Source organism: Cnephaeus nilssonii (assembly GCF_951640355.1).
Source record: "Cnephaeus nilssonii genome assembly, chromosome: 7".
Taxonomy (NCBI): Eukaryota; Metazoa; Chordata; class Mammalia; order Chiroptera; family Vespertilionidae; genus Cnephaeus; species Cnephaeus nilssonii.
The window spans coordinates 101,744,725-101,761,737 of NC_137078.1; the positions used below are offsets into that span (position 1 = coordinate 101,744,725).

At 69.1% G+C, this 17,013-nt stretch overlaps 1 protein-coding gene across 1 annotated transcript in view; it reads left to right on the plus strand.

The window, feature by feature from the left end:
* Positions 1-2,557: 2,557 nt before the first annotated feature.
* MEGF6 (multiple EGF like domains 6) overlaps positions 2,558-17,013 on the plus strand; it is a 24,626-nt gene continuing 10,170 nt past the window's right edge. Inside the window, 3 exon segments of the mRNA XM_079777891.1 lie at positions 2,558-2,935; positions 6,050-6,184; positions 11,624-11,733. Coding sequence (XP_079634017.1) covers positions 2,826-2,935; positions 6,050-6,184; positions 11,624-11,733 — 355 coding nt within the window. The 5' untranslated portion in view covers positions 2,558-2,825.

The window sequence follows — 17,013 nt, forward strand, 5'->3', positions numbered from 1 at the left end:
GCTTCCCGCCCAGGCCTGGCCCTTCTCAAGGCTGGGCTCCTGGGAAGAGGCCGTTTCTCCAGGACGAGGGAGTGTTCAGCGCAATCGCAACAGAAGTCCAGCGCAGCTTTGAAGGAACCGGGTACGGGACTCCAGCGTCCATTTGGACGGATGGTGGGCGAGAATGAGCGGCGTAATCGGCGGGAAGTAGCGCAATGGGGGTGCTCCCTGTGCCCCTCTCAGCCTGTCCTCCGTCAGCTTCCCGAGAATGGCAGGCACACCCTCTCCTCCCGCCGTCAGAGCCGCCGAGAAACCCCGTGGGGCGGGAGCGAGAATCAGCGGAATTACCCACGGACGGGTCTACGCGGTTTGTCCGGTTGAAGAGCTGCCACAGCGGCTGCCCGGCGGGAGGCACTGGAGCCACGGAGCACCCAGCAGGGCGGGTCCTACACGAGACAGGTGCATGCGGAAAAGCCACCTCCGGGCAGGACGTGGAAGATGCGGTGGCGGGAGCCCAGGAGGGGGAGCGCCTGGAGCCCCGCTGTGGGCCGGCCTGCCGCTGCGATCCCAGCCAGGGCCCGAGGAGCGGGACCCAGCAGGGCGGTCACGGGGTCGCGCTGAGAGCACCAGCGAGCAGGATGCTAACCTGCATCTGGGGTGTCCGGGACAGTGACATCTGTGGATGGAGCTGTGTCCCCCCAAATCCATGTGTTGAAGCCCCGAATCCCAACGTGACTGTATTTGGGGACGGGACCTTTAAGGAGGTGGTTGAGGTTAAATGAGGTCATTAGGGTGGGGCCCTGACCCTCCAGGGCTGGGGCCAGGTTAGAGGAGGAAGAGACCCAGGCGCTGTCTGTCTGTGTCCGTCTCTCTGTCCGTCTCTCCGCCAGGTGAGCACAGCAAGAAGGTTGCCGTCTGGGAGCCTGGGAGAGCCCTCAGCAGGTCAGACCCGCCTGCCAACCACTGTCGGCCGTGGCGTTTGGTTGGCGGCCTGAGCCGACAGAGGCACCTCCCCACGGCGTTAGGTGGGACCTGCAGTGGGTCTCTGAGATTTAGAGGCAGCAGAGTAGGGGGGGCGTGAAGGTCCCCAGGGCCAGACCCGTGTTCAGTCCCCAGATCTGCAGCTTACAAGCCGGCGACTTGGGGGTGTTGTCCCCTCCTGACCTCAAGCTCCCTGACGCTTCCCCGCAGTGAGGAGGGCTCAGATGTGGGGGGCACTTTACCTCCACTGCCTCTGGACAGCTGGGGTCCCCCGCCTAAGTCCCGCCCAGCCAGGGGCCCCAGTCTGTATGAGGGTGGGGGTTCTGGAGCCTGCAGGTCACGTGGACAGCTGGAGTGAAGGAGGAGAGCCCTGCCCGCCGGGCAGCGAGGCTGCCCTGTGCCCGCTCCGTGCTGGGCCGGGTGGAGGGCGCGTGTGGAGGGGGTGGCCCGGGCTCCACGCAACTGCAACTGCATGTGACTAATGGGGCGCCCAACTCCTGGCCACCCATCTGGACCCACCCAGACTGCATCTCCCCCTGGGCACCTCCCGAGGGGACTGTCCCGCCCCAGGACTCCCTGTCCTCCCGGCAGCGGGTTAGGTTGGCGCCTGGTCCTCCCACTGGAGTATGTGATTTCCAAACCCAATCGGGTTTAAAGGAGTCCTGCCCCGGCAGGCGGTGCTCGGGCGTTGCGGACGACCTATGAACCAGGAGGTCACGGTTCGATTCCTGGTCAGGACTCAGGTCAGGGCGATCCCCAGTAGGGGGCGTGCAGGAAGCAGCCAATCAAGATTCTCATCATTGATGTTTTTACCTCTTTCTCCTCCTCACTTCCTCTCTGAAATCAATAAAAAAGTATTTTTTTAAAAAGAGCTCTAGCTCATTTGGCTCAGTGGATAGAGCGTCGGCCAGGGGACTGAAGGGTCCGGGTTCGATTCCGGTCAAGGGCAAGTATCTTGGTTGCAGGTTCCCGGCCCTGGTCAGGGTGCGTGCTGGACACACCCTATGGATGTGTCTCTCACGTGGATGTTTCCATCTCTCCCTCTCCCACTCTCTAAAGATCAACGGAAAAATATCCTCGGGTGAGAATTAACCACGGCAGAGAGTCCTGCCTGCACCACCTGGGGAGCAGGGCGCCACCACCCAGGCCACAGGCCACCGAGGGGATGGGTGCCAGGGCTGACGGGGCACGGAGCACCCGGGGCAGGACGAACCAAGGCCGCTTCCCCCTGGGACTTCAGAGGGAAGGAGGGCTGAGGGCTGCCCCGAGGACGGAGTGTGGGCTCCGGGTTCCGCGGAGAGCAGCCTTGCCCGGGTGAGGGGCTTGGTCACTTGGATCGCGCGGAACCTGGGGCTCTGAGCCCGGGGAGCGCGGGGAGCTCCCAGGGACTGCGCGGGCCGGGCGGGGGGCTGGCGTGAGGACCCGAGCGGGGCTGTGGGCGGGGCGGGAGGCCGGGGCGGGGACACAGCGGCCCGGGCGCACCGGGGGCGTGGCCGCAGGCGGGGCGGGCAGGTCTGGAAGGGTCTGTGGGACCGGCTGTGGGCGGGGTCGGGTCTGGGGTCCGGCCGGGGGGCGGGGCGAGGGCGGGCCGGCTCGCAGCGCGCGGGGCTGGCCGCGCACGGGGCTCACTGCGCAGGGTGTCCCCTGGCGCGCACGTCTCCGCTGCCCCGGGCGCGGGCGGAACCCCGAACCCCGCACCTGCAGCGACCTCGGACTCGCGGGTCCGGCGCGGGCACCTGTGGCTGCGCCCCTTGTCCCCCCGGCCCCGCGGGGCCATGGCGCACGGGCAGGCGGCTCGGAGGGCTCGCCCCGGCCGTCTGTGAGCTGGGACCGAAGTGGGGACGCGGCGCGGGGCCGCGGGCGCGATGCCTGCTTTTCCGGAGGCGAGGGCGGCCCGACGCGCGGTGGCCCAGGCCCTGGCGCTGCTGCTCACCGTGGTGCCCGGGGGCGCCCTGCTCCGCCTGCAGCCCAGCATGTGAGTGGGGGGGCCGGGGTGCTGGGCGGCTTTGTCCCGGGCCCTGAGGGGTGGGCTCTTTGCCGGAGCTGGGGAGGGGGAGGTGAGACGAGGTTCCGGGGCGGGGGGCCCTGCGGGGGGCCCTCCCCCGGCCTCTCCGCCCTCCTCGCTCCCTTCCCTCTGCACCGGGGGCTGCGCGCGGAGGCGGATGCCCCGAGGTGAGGGACTCTGGGTCCCGGCCAGGCGGGGTGCGCCCGGGAGCCCGGCCTGGAGAGGCAGAGAGGAAGCAGCCGCTTCCACTTCCTTCCAGCGCCGTCTCCCGGGCGGGGGCCGGGCCGGGGGGCTGCGCCCAGACGGGGCCGCGCGGACTCGGTTTATGCGTTAAACACGTGCGCTCTGGGGCCGAGGGACCGGCCGGAATCCGGCGCCAGGACGGGCAGGAAGCGGGGGTCAGGGCGCCGCGAGCCGGGCTTGGTGCTGAAAGAGGACTCCGAGCCGGCCGCCGGGGGGCGCGGGGCCGGGGCGCGGGGCCGGGGGCGCGGGGCCGGAGGGGGGAGCGGGGGGCCCGCTGGCAGCCCCCACCCAGCGCTCGCTCCCGCGGGGGCGGGCCTGCCCGGCTCGGGAAGGCTGCTGGGGGCTCCGGCGGGGCGGGCGGGCGGCCCAGGCCTGGGTCAGGGCTCCGGGCCACGCAGGACCGCTGGCCACGCTGGCAGGTGGAGCGGCGGGGCGAGTCCACGGCCGGGACCCCCGCCCTGAGGCTGGTGTGCTCCAGGGAAGGGAGGCTCGCGAGGCCTTGCCAAGGGGCACAGCCTCTGGGTTGGGGGCCTTGGCGTCCAGAAACGGGAGCAGCCCCAGGCCCGGCTGCAGGTGACCTCTGCCGGGCATCCCTGTCTCCTGCGACCCGGGGGAGCCGGCCTGTGGTGGGCAGGCTCGGAGGGCCCCGCCCCAGGGCCCGTGTGGAGAGCCAGCTGCCCTTCCTGGGCCCCCTCCTGAGCCCCGGGGTGTGCTGTGACCACCTGTGCCCCGGGGCCTGGGCGGGTGCAGCCGGGGCCCAGGGACTGGGGGACTCTGCACTCTTCTCCCCTGTCAAACCCTGGGCTCCTCCTGCACCCCTCCTGCCCCCACCTGGAGCGGAGGCCCTGGGGGGGCTCTGTTCAGCCTTGCTCGTGGTGAGTTCCGTGGTACCACTGAGCACGCCTCCCGTGGCCCTCTGTCCCCGAAGCGCCTGACTTGTCTGACAGGCGGTGGGTGGAGGTGGGACCTGCGGTGGGTCGCGGTGGGTCGCGGTGGGTCATGGTGGGTCGCGGGGGTCGCGGGGGGTCGTGGTGGGTGGAGGTGGGTCGCGGGGGGCTGTGCAGTGGGATCGCACTGGGCGTGGCTGGCGGCTGAAGGGGAAAGCGCCCGCGCCTCCCTGAGGCTTCCAGGCCGAGGCTGTCTGCTGAGCGGAGGGTGGGGGGCAGGTGGGCTCCGGGAGCTGCCAGAGGGGCAGGGGAGGGCCCGCAAGGTCCAGGAAGTGCCTTGTCCTCGGAGGTGCTGCCTCCCTGCCATGCTGACCTGCACATGGTCCTGACCCTCCGCGGTGGCCTTTGGGGGACCCACGGGGAGGTAGTGTCAGGGGGCCTGGGGGCCGGGGAGCGGCGTGGCCGGTGCTGTGGCTCCTGCTGACCAGGTGACGGGAGCAGGTCACCCTGGCGCTGTGGCCGGCGGTGGAGCAGGGCTCAGAGGAGACCTCTGTTCCCTGGGGCTGGGGTCCCCTCGCAGCCGTGCTGGGAACGCGGCCCGGCAGCGGGTTAGGCTGCCCCCTGCCCCCGGCAGGGAGGGCCCTCCAAGCTCACGTCTGGTCCTGCAAGTGGCTCTCAGACCCTCATGGCCTCGGGCTGCAGCCAGCCGGGGGGGGGGGGGGGGGGGCGGGGTGGCAGGTTCAGGGCCCAAACCCAATCTCATGGAAACAGACACGATGGGGATGCTTCTCGCAGCCCAGCCACCCTCCCGCCCTCCGGGTGAGGGGTCAGCAGTGTCTGCGTGTGCGTATGGCTGGCTGCCTGGTTCCCCGCCCTCCCCTCCTGCCCTGCCTCCCCGTCCTCCCCTCCTGCCCCGGTTCCCGTCCTCCCCTCCTGCCCCGGTTCCCCGCCCTCCCCTCCTGCCCTGCCTCCCCGCCCTCCCCTCCTGCCCTGGTTCCCAGTCCTCCCCTCCTGCCCTGGTTCATCATGCCATGGTCTTGGGGCCTGGACCACCCCCAAGAGGGGCAGATCTTGGGTGAAGGCCGCCAGCCTAGGAGCCCCCTCTGCCTGGAGGAACCCCCTGCACAGAGCTGGGCTCACGGCCTGGTTTGGGGTGCCTCCCCCAGGCCCCTGCCCACTCTGGGCGTCTGCCAGGCGCCCCTGCCCCGAGCTGCGAGGGCAGAGGGTCCTGTCTCTGCTCCCTCCGCCCTGCCCCCACCCCCCTCCCTCCACCCCCAAATGGGAAGCTGCTAACGTGCTTCGAAGGCGGGCTTGCCTCCCTCACCAGCAGCCGCCCATGTGGCTGAGGTTGGAGGGGGGCTGGGAAGGAAGGGGGTCCTCCTGAGAGCAGCACCCCGCTCCCCAGATTCCTGCCCTGCCCATGGGGCATTCTCCTCCCCCGGCCCAGTGGCCAGATCACTGCCCTGCAGCCTGGGCGCGCCCCAGTGCCAAGTCCGTGTCCGCCCCCTGCGGGGTGGGCTGGACACAGGGAGGCCCAGTGCTGGTGGGGATGGGGGCCGAGACCCAAACCCAGCCACCGGGACCAGCGGTTCTCAAAGGCGAGTCCGCATCCGAGTCCCCGAGGCCCGGCTTGTGGCTGCGGGGCTGGTGGGTCCGAGTGCTGATCCCGGGAGGAGTGTGTGTGTGTGCGCGCGTGTGTGCGTGCGTGTGCGTGTGTGTGTGTGCGCGCGTGTGTGTGTACGTGTGCGTGTGCGTGTGTGTGTGTGTGTACGTGTGCGTGTGCGTGTGTGTGGGTGGCTGGCCTTGGGTCAGGAGGCTGGACGGGGCAGATGCTGGTCTGGGAGGCCCCGGGGCCAGCAGACAGCTGTGGGTGGAGGGGTTAACGAGGCCGGATGGCTTTAGGGAAGGGGCAGGGGCCTGGCCGCTGACCCCTGACCTCTGTCCTCTGTCCCAGGCCCCACGTGTGTGCCGAGCAGGAGCTGACCCTGGTGGGCCGTCGCCAGCCCTGCGTGCGGGCCTTCAGCCGCGCGGTGCCCGTGTGGAAGCCGGGCTGCGGGCGGCAGGCCTGGTGCGTGAGCCACGAGCGCAGGTACGTGGGTCCCGGGTGGGAGCGGGGTGGCCGGGCGGGGATGGTCCTGGTGTCGGGGCCACCTGTGCCCCCCAGCCCCTCGTCTGACTGAGGCCAAGGCCTCCCACCCCCCCACCCCCCAGGGGCTGAGGCTGGAGCACAGCTGTCCTGCCGGGCGGCCCCGGGGACCTCTGGGCGGGTGGGGATGGGGACCAGGCAGGAGGGAGGGGACCCTGTGGGGGAGAACCCCCTGGGGAGGCGGGGACCCTGTGGGGAGGGTGCTGGCCACGTGGAGGGTGGGAGCCGGCCCAGCCTGTGAGTTCCCGCTGGAGCCTGACCCTGGCCTCGCGCCCGAGCCGGTGTGAAGCCTTCTGTTGCTCAAGATTTTATTTCAAAATCCAACGTGGGGAGTGCCTTTGCACACACACCTCTCCTCTTCACCCCATCCCGCTGGCCCCATTGCAGAGCTGGGGGACGGGGGGGGGGGTGCGGGGGGGCGGCTCCGCTTGGGCAACTCCCGCCTGGAAGCTGGCGCTGCTGGGCAGGTGGGGGAGGTGGCGCTGAATGTTTTGATGGGCGTGGTACCCAGCCTCTCAGAGGTTTGGGGGAGTCTCCTACACGGTTTGGGGGAGTCGTCCATGAAGCTGCTGTGCCAGGGGCTCTGGGCGCCTGCCCGCAGCCTCGGGGGGGCGGGGTGCAGCTCTCATTTAAACGTCGATCTGCTGTAGGTTCAGAGGAGAGGCCGGGGGGTCCATTAAGCTCCGCAGTGGTTCAGGGGGCAGGCGACTGGACCCCCCCCCTCCCGGGACCTGGGATGGGCTGGGGCAGTGTCTGTGGTGACTGGAGCTGGGAGGACACGGCTGCAGTCGCCCGTAGGTGGAGGCAGGGGTACGGCTGGACACCTTACAGCGTGGGGTGCCCCCCCCCCCCGCCCACGAGGGACATGCCCGAGGAGCCCTGGGCCCTCACCTGTCCCCAGATCTGCCTCCGTGTGTGTGCAGGCGGCACAGTGCGTGCAGGTGGCGCAGTGCGTGTGCAGGCGGCACAGTGCGTGCAGTGTGTGTGCAGGTGGTGCAGTGTGTGTGCAGGCGGCGCAGTGCGAGTGAAGGCGGCACAGTGCGTGCAGGCGGCGCAGTGTGTGCAGCGTGTATGCAGGTGGTGCAGTGTGTGTGCAGGTGATGCAGTGTGTGTGCAGGCAGCGCAGTGCGTGCAGTGCGTGTGCTGGCGGCACAGTGCGTGCAGTGCGTGTGCAGGTGGCGCAGTGCGTGTGCAGGCGGCGGTTGGGTGCAGTGCGTGTGCAGGTGGCACAGTGCGTGCAGTGCGTGTGCAGTGCGTGCAGTGCGTGTGCAGGTGGCTCAGTGTGTGCAGGTGGCGCAGTGCGTGCAGGTGGTGCAGTGCGTGTGCGGGCGGCACAGTGAGTGCAGTGTGTGTGCAGGTGGCACAGTGCGTGCAGTGCGTGTGCAGGTGGCACAATGCGTGCAGGTGGCACAGTGAGTGCAGTGTGTGTGCAGGTGGTGCAGTGCGTGTGCAGGCGGCACAGTGCGTGCAGTGCGTGTGCAGGTGGTGCAGTGCGTGTGCAGGCGGCACAGTGCGTGCAGTGCGTGTGCAGGTGGTGCAGTGCGTGTGCAGGCGGCACAGTGCGTGCAGTGTGTGTGCAGGTGGTGCAGTGCGTGTGCAGGTGGCACAGTGAGTGCAGTGTGTGTGCAGGTGGCTCAGTGTGTGTGCAGGTGGTGCCGTGCGTGTGCAAGCGGCGCAGTGTGTGCAGGCGGTGCAGTGCGTGTGCGGGCGGCGCAGTGCGTGTGCGGGCGGCGCAGTGCGAGTGCGGGCGGCGCAGTGCGAGTGCGGGCGGCGCAGTGCGAGTGCGGGCGGCGCAGTGCGTGTGCGGGCGGCGCAGTGCGTGTGCGGGCGGCGCAGTGCGAGTGCGGGCGGCGCAGTGCGTGTGCGGGCGGCGCAGTGCGAGTGCGGGCGGCGCTAGTGCGTGCGGGCGGCGCAGTGCGTGTTTACAAAACAGGATGAGGTCACCCGGCGCACACCCCTCCCCCACAGCTCGTGGTGAAGGCCCCTCCGGAAGCAGTAGAAGCCGGGGCCCTGCTGTGGAGCCCTGGGCACCATTCCTCCGGCCTGGCCTGGGCGCCGGCAGCGGGAGCTGGGCCTCCGGGGCCCCAGGGAAGGCCCCCGGTCCTGGGAGCTGCCGGGTGCGGCGTTGTCCTCATGTCTGTGTGGCCGGGAAGGGGGTCTTTGTTCCGTGTCGGGGTTTCCTGGGACGGCTCAGGGGGGCCCCCGTGCAAAGCGGGCTCCTCGTGTCTCTCAGCTCAAGGACCTGGGACCGGCTCCCGCACGTGGCAGGCCCGCCAGGGCTCCCAGGGAGCAGCCGCGGGGGGCCGCCCCCCAGCACCCACTCCAGGTGACAGAGTCTCGCCGCCGCTGTGCCCCCCTCCCCCGCCAGGTGTCCTGTAGGGCTTCCTCTAACCAGCGCCCAGCAGGGTTTTTGGGGCCCAGCCGCCTCCCCCTGGAGGGCTCCTGCGTGTCCGTGTCAGGTCCCTCCGGCGACTCCCGAGGCTGAGATCACTGCCCACGTGGAGGCCCCGCACAGGCCTCGTCCAGATGTCCCTCCGGCGGCCGAGGCTGTGGCCGCCCCGGGAGGCCGCCGCTGCTGGCTCACCCCCCGCCACCCCCACCCCCACCCCCGTGCATTCTCCGGGACCCCACAGAGGCTCTGGGTCCCTGGGAAGCCCCTGAGCCCCCTGCCCCCCCTCACCTCATCTGCCCGGACCAGCGTCCAGGCCGCCTCCTCCAGGCACTTCAGCGCATCAGGAGCGCTTCCCCCACGGGGCTCAGCCCACACAGCCGCCCCGCGGGGCTCAGGCCTGGAGGGGCTGTCCCCCTGGGGGGTGCAGGAAGGAAGGAAAGAGAAGGAAGGGAGAGAGGAAGGAGGGAGGAGGGAGGGAGGAAGCGAGGGAGGGGGAGAGGAGGGAGAGAGGAAGGGAGAAGGGAATGAGGAAGGAAGGAGGGAGGGAGGGAGAGGAAAGGGAATGCTTGGGGCACAGAGCCCACTTGCGGGCCTGCCGCAGGCCCTCGCCCAGACCCTGCCGTGCTGCGGCCGGGGGCCGGGTGGCTGTGGGGGGCGGCCCGGCACCAGCCTGGCAGGCAGTCCCCTCCTCCTGTGACGGTGGCCCCTGTGGACCAGCTCCCTGGTGGTGGCCGGAGCCCGTGAGGGGTCCCCTGTGAGCTGCAGGGGAGCGAGGGGTCCGCTCTCGGGGACCTGGGGCTGCAGGCTGACCGCCTGTCTCCAGGGGGACATCGGGAGGGTGGCAGACGGCCGGTCAGCTGGGCTTCCCGGTGGCGCGAGGCCCTGCACGTAGCCCGGGAGGTAAATATTGACGCCGGAAGGGCCCAGACACTGGCTCTGCCAAACCCTGTCCCGCTGCGGGGTCCCCTGTCCTCCAGGCGGGACATGCAGACCCCCCCAACCCCTGCCGGGCAGCGCCCAGCCTGCTTCCCGGAAGCCGCCCTGATTGTTTGTGGGGTGCCGGCCCCCGGGGCCACCGGCTCCCAGGCTGCCGAGGGCCGAGCCCAGCACCCCCGGAGCAGGCTTTGTTTCCTGGAGACACAGCAGCCCAGGCCCTCCGGCCGCTCCCGGCTCAAGGGCCCTTGACCCCGGTGGCTGCTGGCTGGCCACCTTCCCTCCGACGGCGGGAGCCGGGAGGGGCACTGCCCGAAGGCTGCAGGGTGCCGGCCAGCCCCTTCCTCTCGGTTCCTCCACTGTCTCGTCCTCCCTGCCTCCCTCCCGTCCCTCCTGCCCCCATATCCGCGTGCCCAGGCCATCACAGACCCAGGCCCTCGCCGCAGGGGACCCGAGGGCACGGCTGAGTGCTGGGCGCCGAGTGGCCGCCGCCGCCGCCGCTGCTGTAACAGGTGGTGACAAGCGGGCGGCTGAGAGCACGGGCGCACTCGGTCCTGCAGCCGGAAGCCCCCTGACGGGTGGGGTCCCTCTGGAGGCTGGACGGGCGTCTGGTCAGGCCCCTTCCAGCTGCCGTGGCCATGGCCATCAGCCGAGGTCCTGGGCTGGTGGCCGCCTCCCGCCGGCCGCTGCTCTGCGGTCCCCATGTCTGTGCCCACTCCCCCTTCTCATAAGGATCCCGGTCGTGGGACCCAGGGCCACCCTGGGCCAGTGTGGCTTCGTCTTGACTTGGTGACCCTGCCAAGGCCCTGTCTCCAGATGAGGTCACATCCCAGGTTCTGGGGGCCTGGACTCTGGGGGTACCGCTCAGCCAGCACAAGCAGTGAGAGACAGGGTGGGGTGGGCAGGGGCAGTGAGTCTCTGTCTTGCGGTCAGCAGGTGAGGGGGAGGTTTTGGGGAGAGGGGGAGTCAGGGTGGTGCCCAGGTGCCCACCCTCTGGAGAAGCAGGAATGGGGCTTGGTGGGTGGGCAGAGACCCTCCCAACGTCCGAGGCCCAGCGGAGGAGCTGGGATATAGGACGCTGGGGTGCGGGTGCAGCTGAGTGGGGTGCTGTGTGGGCCAGGCCCCCTCCGCCTCCCCGCCTGGCCTCTGCTCCAGGTTTGTGGCCCAGGGGGCGTCCCTGGCTGGGGGTGGGCGCCCACTGGCTGTTCCACCAAGAAGCCCCGCCCCCCGGGCTGTGGATGGCAGAGGGACTGGGCGGGCTGGGCCGGGCAGGCTGCTGGGTGGCTGAGCTTCCAGGGGCCCAGCCTGGAGCCCTCCCAGCTCCTCAGCCTTCGTGAGGGCCGCACCACCCCATCTGAGCAGGAACCAGCCGGGCACCGAGGCCACTCCGGCCTCCAGGCTGCCCCCACCCCGTAAGCCCTCTGCCCGCTCCCCTCTGCCCGGCGCCTGCACTGAACACACTCGGTCCTCCTGTTACGTGGGCACCTTCCTCCTGGCAGCCCCGTCCCCGCTCAGCACCACCCTCCTCGGGTGGCGAGGGCCCCACCCTGTGGGCCCCAGGACGGTCTGCTGTCGGCTCCGTGGTGAGCCAGCGGCTGAGAGCCTGGGCCGGACGGGCACCGCCACCACGGCCCGCCAGCGCCGGCCCCTGGCCCCCGGGGCCACTGTGGAAGCCGGTCTTGCTCCTGAGCTGAGCTCTAGAGTCTGACCCCCCCCTCCCCCCGCAGCCCTCCGAGACCGTCCTGGTGAGGCCCGATGCCCCTCCTGGTGCCTGACACCAGCTGGAGCCGGGGCTGCCGTGGGGGAGGGGGCATAGGCCATCCTGGGCCGAGCGCTGTGGCGTGCACCCCGGGCCGGCCTCGGACCCAGGCCTCCCACCCGCTCCCGCGTGAGATGGGCAATCGAGAGTCTGTAGTGCGTGTGTGTGAGCGTGTGTGTGAGCAGGTGTGTGTGTGTGTGTGTGTGTGTGTGTGTGTGTGTGTTGGGGGGGGGTGGCGGTGAGAGCCGGACGCAGTGGGTGAGATGCTCCAGCGCGTCCGTCCTCCCTTCTCTTCTAGAACCGTCTACTACGCGGCCTACAGGCAGGTGTACGCCGTGGAGGCCCAGCCCGTGCTCAGGTGCTGCCCGGGGTGGAGCCAGCAGCCAGGCGACCAGGGCTGCCTCTCCGGTGAGTGTCCCCACCTGTGCCCCCCGCAGACACTAGACCTGCCTCGGAAGAGCCCCGTCTCCTGGCACTGCCCCCCCCAGCTGCCTGGGGTGCAGCGCCCCCATTTTCTGCACCTGGTGGGCTGCCCCAGCCGCGTCCAGGGCCACGCCTCCCGCCAGTGCGCTCGCGAAGACCCGCCGATAACACGGGGCGGAGCTGGGACCGCCCTGCGCCCCTGTGGCTGGCGGGAGGCAGCTGGGCGGCCCCGGGGCCATCTGCCGGCCCGGGGCTGGCACCATGGGGAGGGGCTCTCTGAGCCTGGTCCGGGCTCAGTGTCTTTACCGCCATGCCCACATCCTGCCCTCCGGGCCCACTTTGTTCCAGAAAGGCTGGGCTGGGCACGGCGCCCTGGACTCGGGGGGGCGGGGGGCACGGCGCCCTGGCCTCAGCCCTGTGTGCCGAATGGAGTCACTGCCTCCCGACTCCTGCACCCCCACTCCTGGTGGACGCAGCGGTGGGGAGCCCCGTGGCCAGGTGCAGGCCGGCACGAGACGGAGGCTCCGAGAGGTGCGGCCGGCTGGGATCGGGGCGTCTGGGCCCAGCGGGCGGCTGGGACACCCCTGCTTCGTGGAAGGGCGGGGCTCACGGCCGAGGGGAGTGCAGGAGGCTGCCTGGCCTCACCAGCGTCCCCCCCGGAAGAGGCCAGCCTGACGTCTGGTGTCCCCTGAAACTGACATGGCATCCCCGTGCCGTGAGGGGCTGGGGTCCCGCTCCCCACGTCCAGGGCTTCACTGGGTGACCGGGACGGGACCCGGGCGTTAGGGGCCATGTTGCCGCCGTCCTCCGGCCGCTGGTCCCTCCCTCCTCGCAGAAACCGGGGTGAAGAGACGTGAGGTGAACTGCAGGGGGGGAGGAGAGGAGGTGTGTTTTCTCAGGAGAGGAAATGAATGATTCTCTCCGGAAGGGAGTGAGGAGAGAGGAGAGGGCGGAGGGACGGGGTGGACGCTGGCCAGCTGCCCTGGGGGGCGTCCCGCCCTCAGCCGCCCTGTCCGGTCTGAGCAGCCGATGTGCGGCCTGGGGCGGCGTCTGGGAAAACAAAGCGGGCTGTTGAGTGGGTGCGGGCAGACTTCAAAGCCGGGTCCCCCTTTCCGCTCTGCTGGGGGCTCCTCAGGCCTCCACGTTGGCGCTAGAAGCGTGACACAGTAATGGGGCTGTGTCCCCAGGCTGAGAGGGGGAGGCTGGGCCTGTCCCCCGGAAGGGACAAGGTGGGGGACGTGGCGGGCTCCTGGGCTGGGGGAGGGGACCAGTGCAGGTCCTGGCGTGCCCAGCAGCCCCGGTTATGTCTGGTTTCTCCCGGCTCTTGGAGTGACCATTCCGGGGTTGGGTGGGAGGAGCAGCCGGGCCAGGGGCCGGCCAGACCCCGGGAGGCCAGCCTGCAGGGGTGGGGGTGCAGGGGTGGGGTGTAGACATGGGGTGCAGAGGTGGGGATGCAGGAATGGGGGTGCAGGGTGAGGGTGCAGGGGTGGGGATAAAGGGGTAGGGATACAGGAGTGGGGGTACAGGGTGGGGGTGCAGGGGTGGGGATGCAGGAGTGGGGTGCAGGGTGGGGGTGCAGGGGTGGGGATAAAGGGGTGGGGATACAGGAGTGGGGGTGCAGGGCAGGGTGCAGGGGTGGGGATAAAGGGATAGGGATATAGGAGTGGGGGTGCAGGGGTGGGGATACAGGAGTGGGGGTGCAGAGGTGTGGGTGTAGGAGTGGGGATGCAGGTTTTGGCAGGTGGGGCCTGAACCCACTGAGGATGGCAGAACCTGAGGTTCCTCATCCCGGGGTGGGGCCTGGGCTGGCACCCCCTCCCCAGGGCAGCCTGGCCTCCCAGAGGTGGGAGCAGGGTGGGGGGTATGGGGAAATGGGGGGTCTCAGTCACTAGACCTGGCCTTGGGGGTTCAGGTTGTCACATCTGCCAGGAGACATGGGACAGGGTCCCCACGGGACGGGATCCCCACGGGACAGGGTCCCCATGGGACAGGGTCCCACGGGACAGGGTGCCCACGGGACAGGGTGCCCACGGGACAGGGTCCCCGCGGGACGGGATCCCCACGGGACAGGGTGCCCACGGGACAGGGTGCCCACGGGACAGGGTGCCCACGGGACAGGGTCCCACGGGACAGGGTGCCCACGGGACAGGGTGCCCACGGGACAGGGTGCCCACGGGACAGGGTCCCACGGGACAGGGTGCCCACGGGACAGGGTGCCCACGGGACAGGGTCCCCGCGGGACGGGATCCCCACGGGACAGGGTGCCCACGGGACAGGGTGCCCACGGGACAGGGTCCCACGGGACAGGGTGCCCATGGGACAGGGTGCCCACGGGACAGGGTGCCCACGGGACAGGGTCCCCGCGGGACGGGATCCCCACGGGACAGGGTGCCCACGTGTATCCGGAACTTGAAGCGTTGGCCTCTGGGTTGGTTGTTTGAAAATCCCTGTGTTTAGGGCGGGGTTTACTTGTCTGCATTTGGCTTTATCTGTTGGTCTCGGACCCGGGAAAAGCCCGTGTGTCCTCGTGTCGGGGCCACGGGGGCGGGCTGGGCAGGAGCCGGATCTCGCCCTGGGTGGGTGCGCCCCCCGGGGTCCCGTCTGGGGTCGCAGCAGCGCAGCGGCTGGTCCTGCGAGGAGCACGGTGCGAGGCCCCGAGCTGTTCGGCCGATGCCCTTACTGCGCCTCCGAAGGCGATGGAGGGGCGGGTGAGCGACGGTCAGGTGACAGCGTCCCTGGCTGCTTCACGTTGTCTCCGAGGAAACGGAGTCCTGGGAGATCCCCGGGAAGCTCAGCTCCAGGGGGAAGCCTCGAGGCTCGGACGGCGCGGCCTGCGGTCCCGAGCCCGCGTGGCCCAGCGCAGGCGCAGAGACGGGCTGCCTTCCGGAGACATTGCACACACGGGCACGGGGCGCCGGGCGCGACTCCGTTACCTGCTGGGCTCCGAAGTCCTGGACGGAGAGTGGAATGACAGCGACAGGAACGTCGCAAGGAGAAAGGAAGTAGAGGATGCTGGGAAGAGTCTGGTAAACTCCGATCGGATTTCATCGCTTCCTCCGCAGGAGCCCACGCCGCGAGGAAGCACAGACTTCCTCAGGGAGGGGGGCGTGCCTCAGCCGGCCGGCGCCCTCTCGCAGTCCGGGCCCCCTCGGGGGATGTCCACCAAAGGGTCCTTAGGGCTGCCGCCGCCGCCTCTGCGCTCGCCAGCCGTGAGCCCGGCTTCTGGCTGAGCGGCTCCCCCTGTGGGAGCGCACTGACCACCGGGCGGCGGCTCCTGCGTTGACGTCTGCCCCCTGGTGGTCAGTGCGCATCATAGCGTCCGGTCATCCCACCGTTCAGTCGATTTGCATAGTAGCCTTTTATTATATTTTTATTGATTTCAGAGCAGAAGGGAGAGGGAGAGAGAGAAACATCAATGATGAGAGAGAATCACCAATCAGCTGCCTCCTGCACGCCCCACACTGGGGATATAGCTGCAACCTGGGCGTGACCCCTGACCGGGAGTTGAACTGTGACCTCCTGGTTCATAGGTCAGTGCTCAGCCACTGAGCCATGCTGACGAGGCTGGATAACAGATTTTGCCTGGACCCTCACGATGTCTCAGCCAGAGTAGCCCTGGGTCCCGGCTCCCCCTCCTCGAAGAACAAGGGGGAGCAGCTGTACCCCCAGGCCCCGCACGCAGACCGGGGACGGACCCAGCCCTAACTCTCCGTGCGGCCGGGCTCAGCCCGTGCAGGAGGCTGGGGAAGGGAGGCAGCGGGGATGGAGGGGTGTGGGGAGCCCTGGGGAAGGGAGGGACCGCCGTCCAGGAGGCACTGCACAGCACAGAGAAGCAGTTCCTCTGCGGGACTTCTCAGAGCCTTTGTTGTGCTAATGAGCACTGGATTCTGAGACAGACGGGGTAGTGTCTTCCCAGCGAATTCTTTGGAAAGAGAGGAATGAGTGAGACACAATGGGACAGTGTCCCCCCAGCACAGCCGGGAAGCACTGGCCCAGGTGATGCCTCCGCAGAGTCCACGGGGCTGCTGTGCCGGGCGCCGCGCTCAGGGTGGGAGGGCGGCCGTGAGCAGAGACCAGCACCCTCTGTTCTCCTGGCCTCACGTCCTAGGGGAGGGGGCGGGAAGGGGAGGAGGGATAAATGGCCTGCCAGTCAGCGGGAAATGCTTCGGAGGAAGATGGGAGGAAGATGAGTGCCGGGCGCGGTGCAGGCCCCCTGGGGCCCTGGGAAGGCTGCCTCCTGTCCAGGGCACGCACGGTGGCCCTGTGCCTGGGGACGAGGTCCCCGACCGAGGGCGTGGAAGGTGAGGCCGCAGGCGCCTGGGAGGGCCTTGCGGTCTCGGCCACCGGCCACCGCCCACCGGAGCCCCGGGACGGGACGCAGCCCACCCACCGCGCCTGTGGCCTCAGCACCGGGTCACCGGCTTGGTCTCCCTGCCCCGCGGCCCCGCGGGAAGGAGCGGCCAGGAGGCCACTCTGCCTTCCTGCCTCCGCGCTCACTTTTCCTTTTCCGTCTGGACCCGTCCTCCCGCCCCCGTGGGAACTGGCAGAGCTGGCGCGCCCACACGGGTGTGCTCACACTCACGCCGGCAGCCCCGCCGCCCGCACCTTCCTGGTCTGGGCGCAGCTTTGTGCGTGGGGCACTCGTTTATTCACTCGTTCATTCATTCCCTCCCTCATTCATTCATTCCCTCCCTCATTCATTCATTCCCTCCCTCATTCATTCATTCCCTCCCTCATTCATTCCCTCCCTCATTCATTCCCTCCCTCATTCATTCATTCCCTCATTCATTCATTCCCTCCCTCATTCATTCCCTCCCTCATTCATTCATTCCCTCCCTCATTCATTCCCTCCCTCATTCATTCATTCCCTCCCTCATTCATTCCCTCCCTCATTCATTCATTCCCTCCCTCATTCATTCATTCCCTCCCTCATTCATTCCCTCCCTTATTCATTCATTCCCTCCCTCATTCATTCATTCCCTCCCTCATTCATTCATTCCCTCCCTCATTCATTCCCTCCCTCATTCATTCATTCCCTCCCTCATTCACTCATTCCCTCCCTCATTCACTCATTCCCTCCCTCATTCATTCATTCCCTCCCTCATTCATTCATTCCCTCCCTTATTCATTCATTCCCTCCCTCATTCATTCATTCCCTCCCTCATTCATTCATTCCCTCCCTCATTCATTCCCTCCCTCATTCATTCATTCACTCCCTCCATTCATTCCCTCCCTCATTCATTCATTCATTCACTCATTCATTTT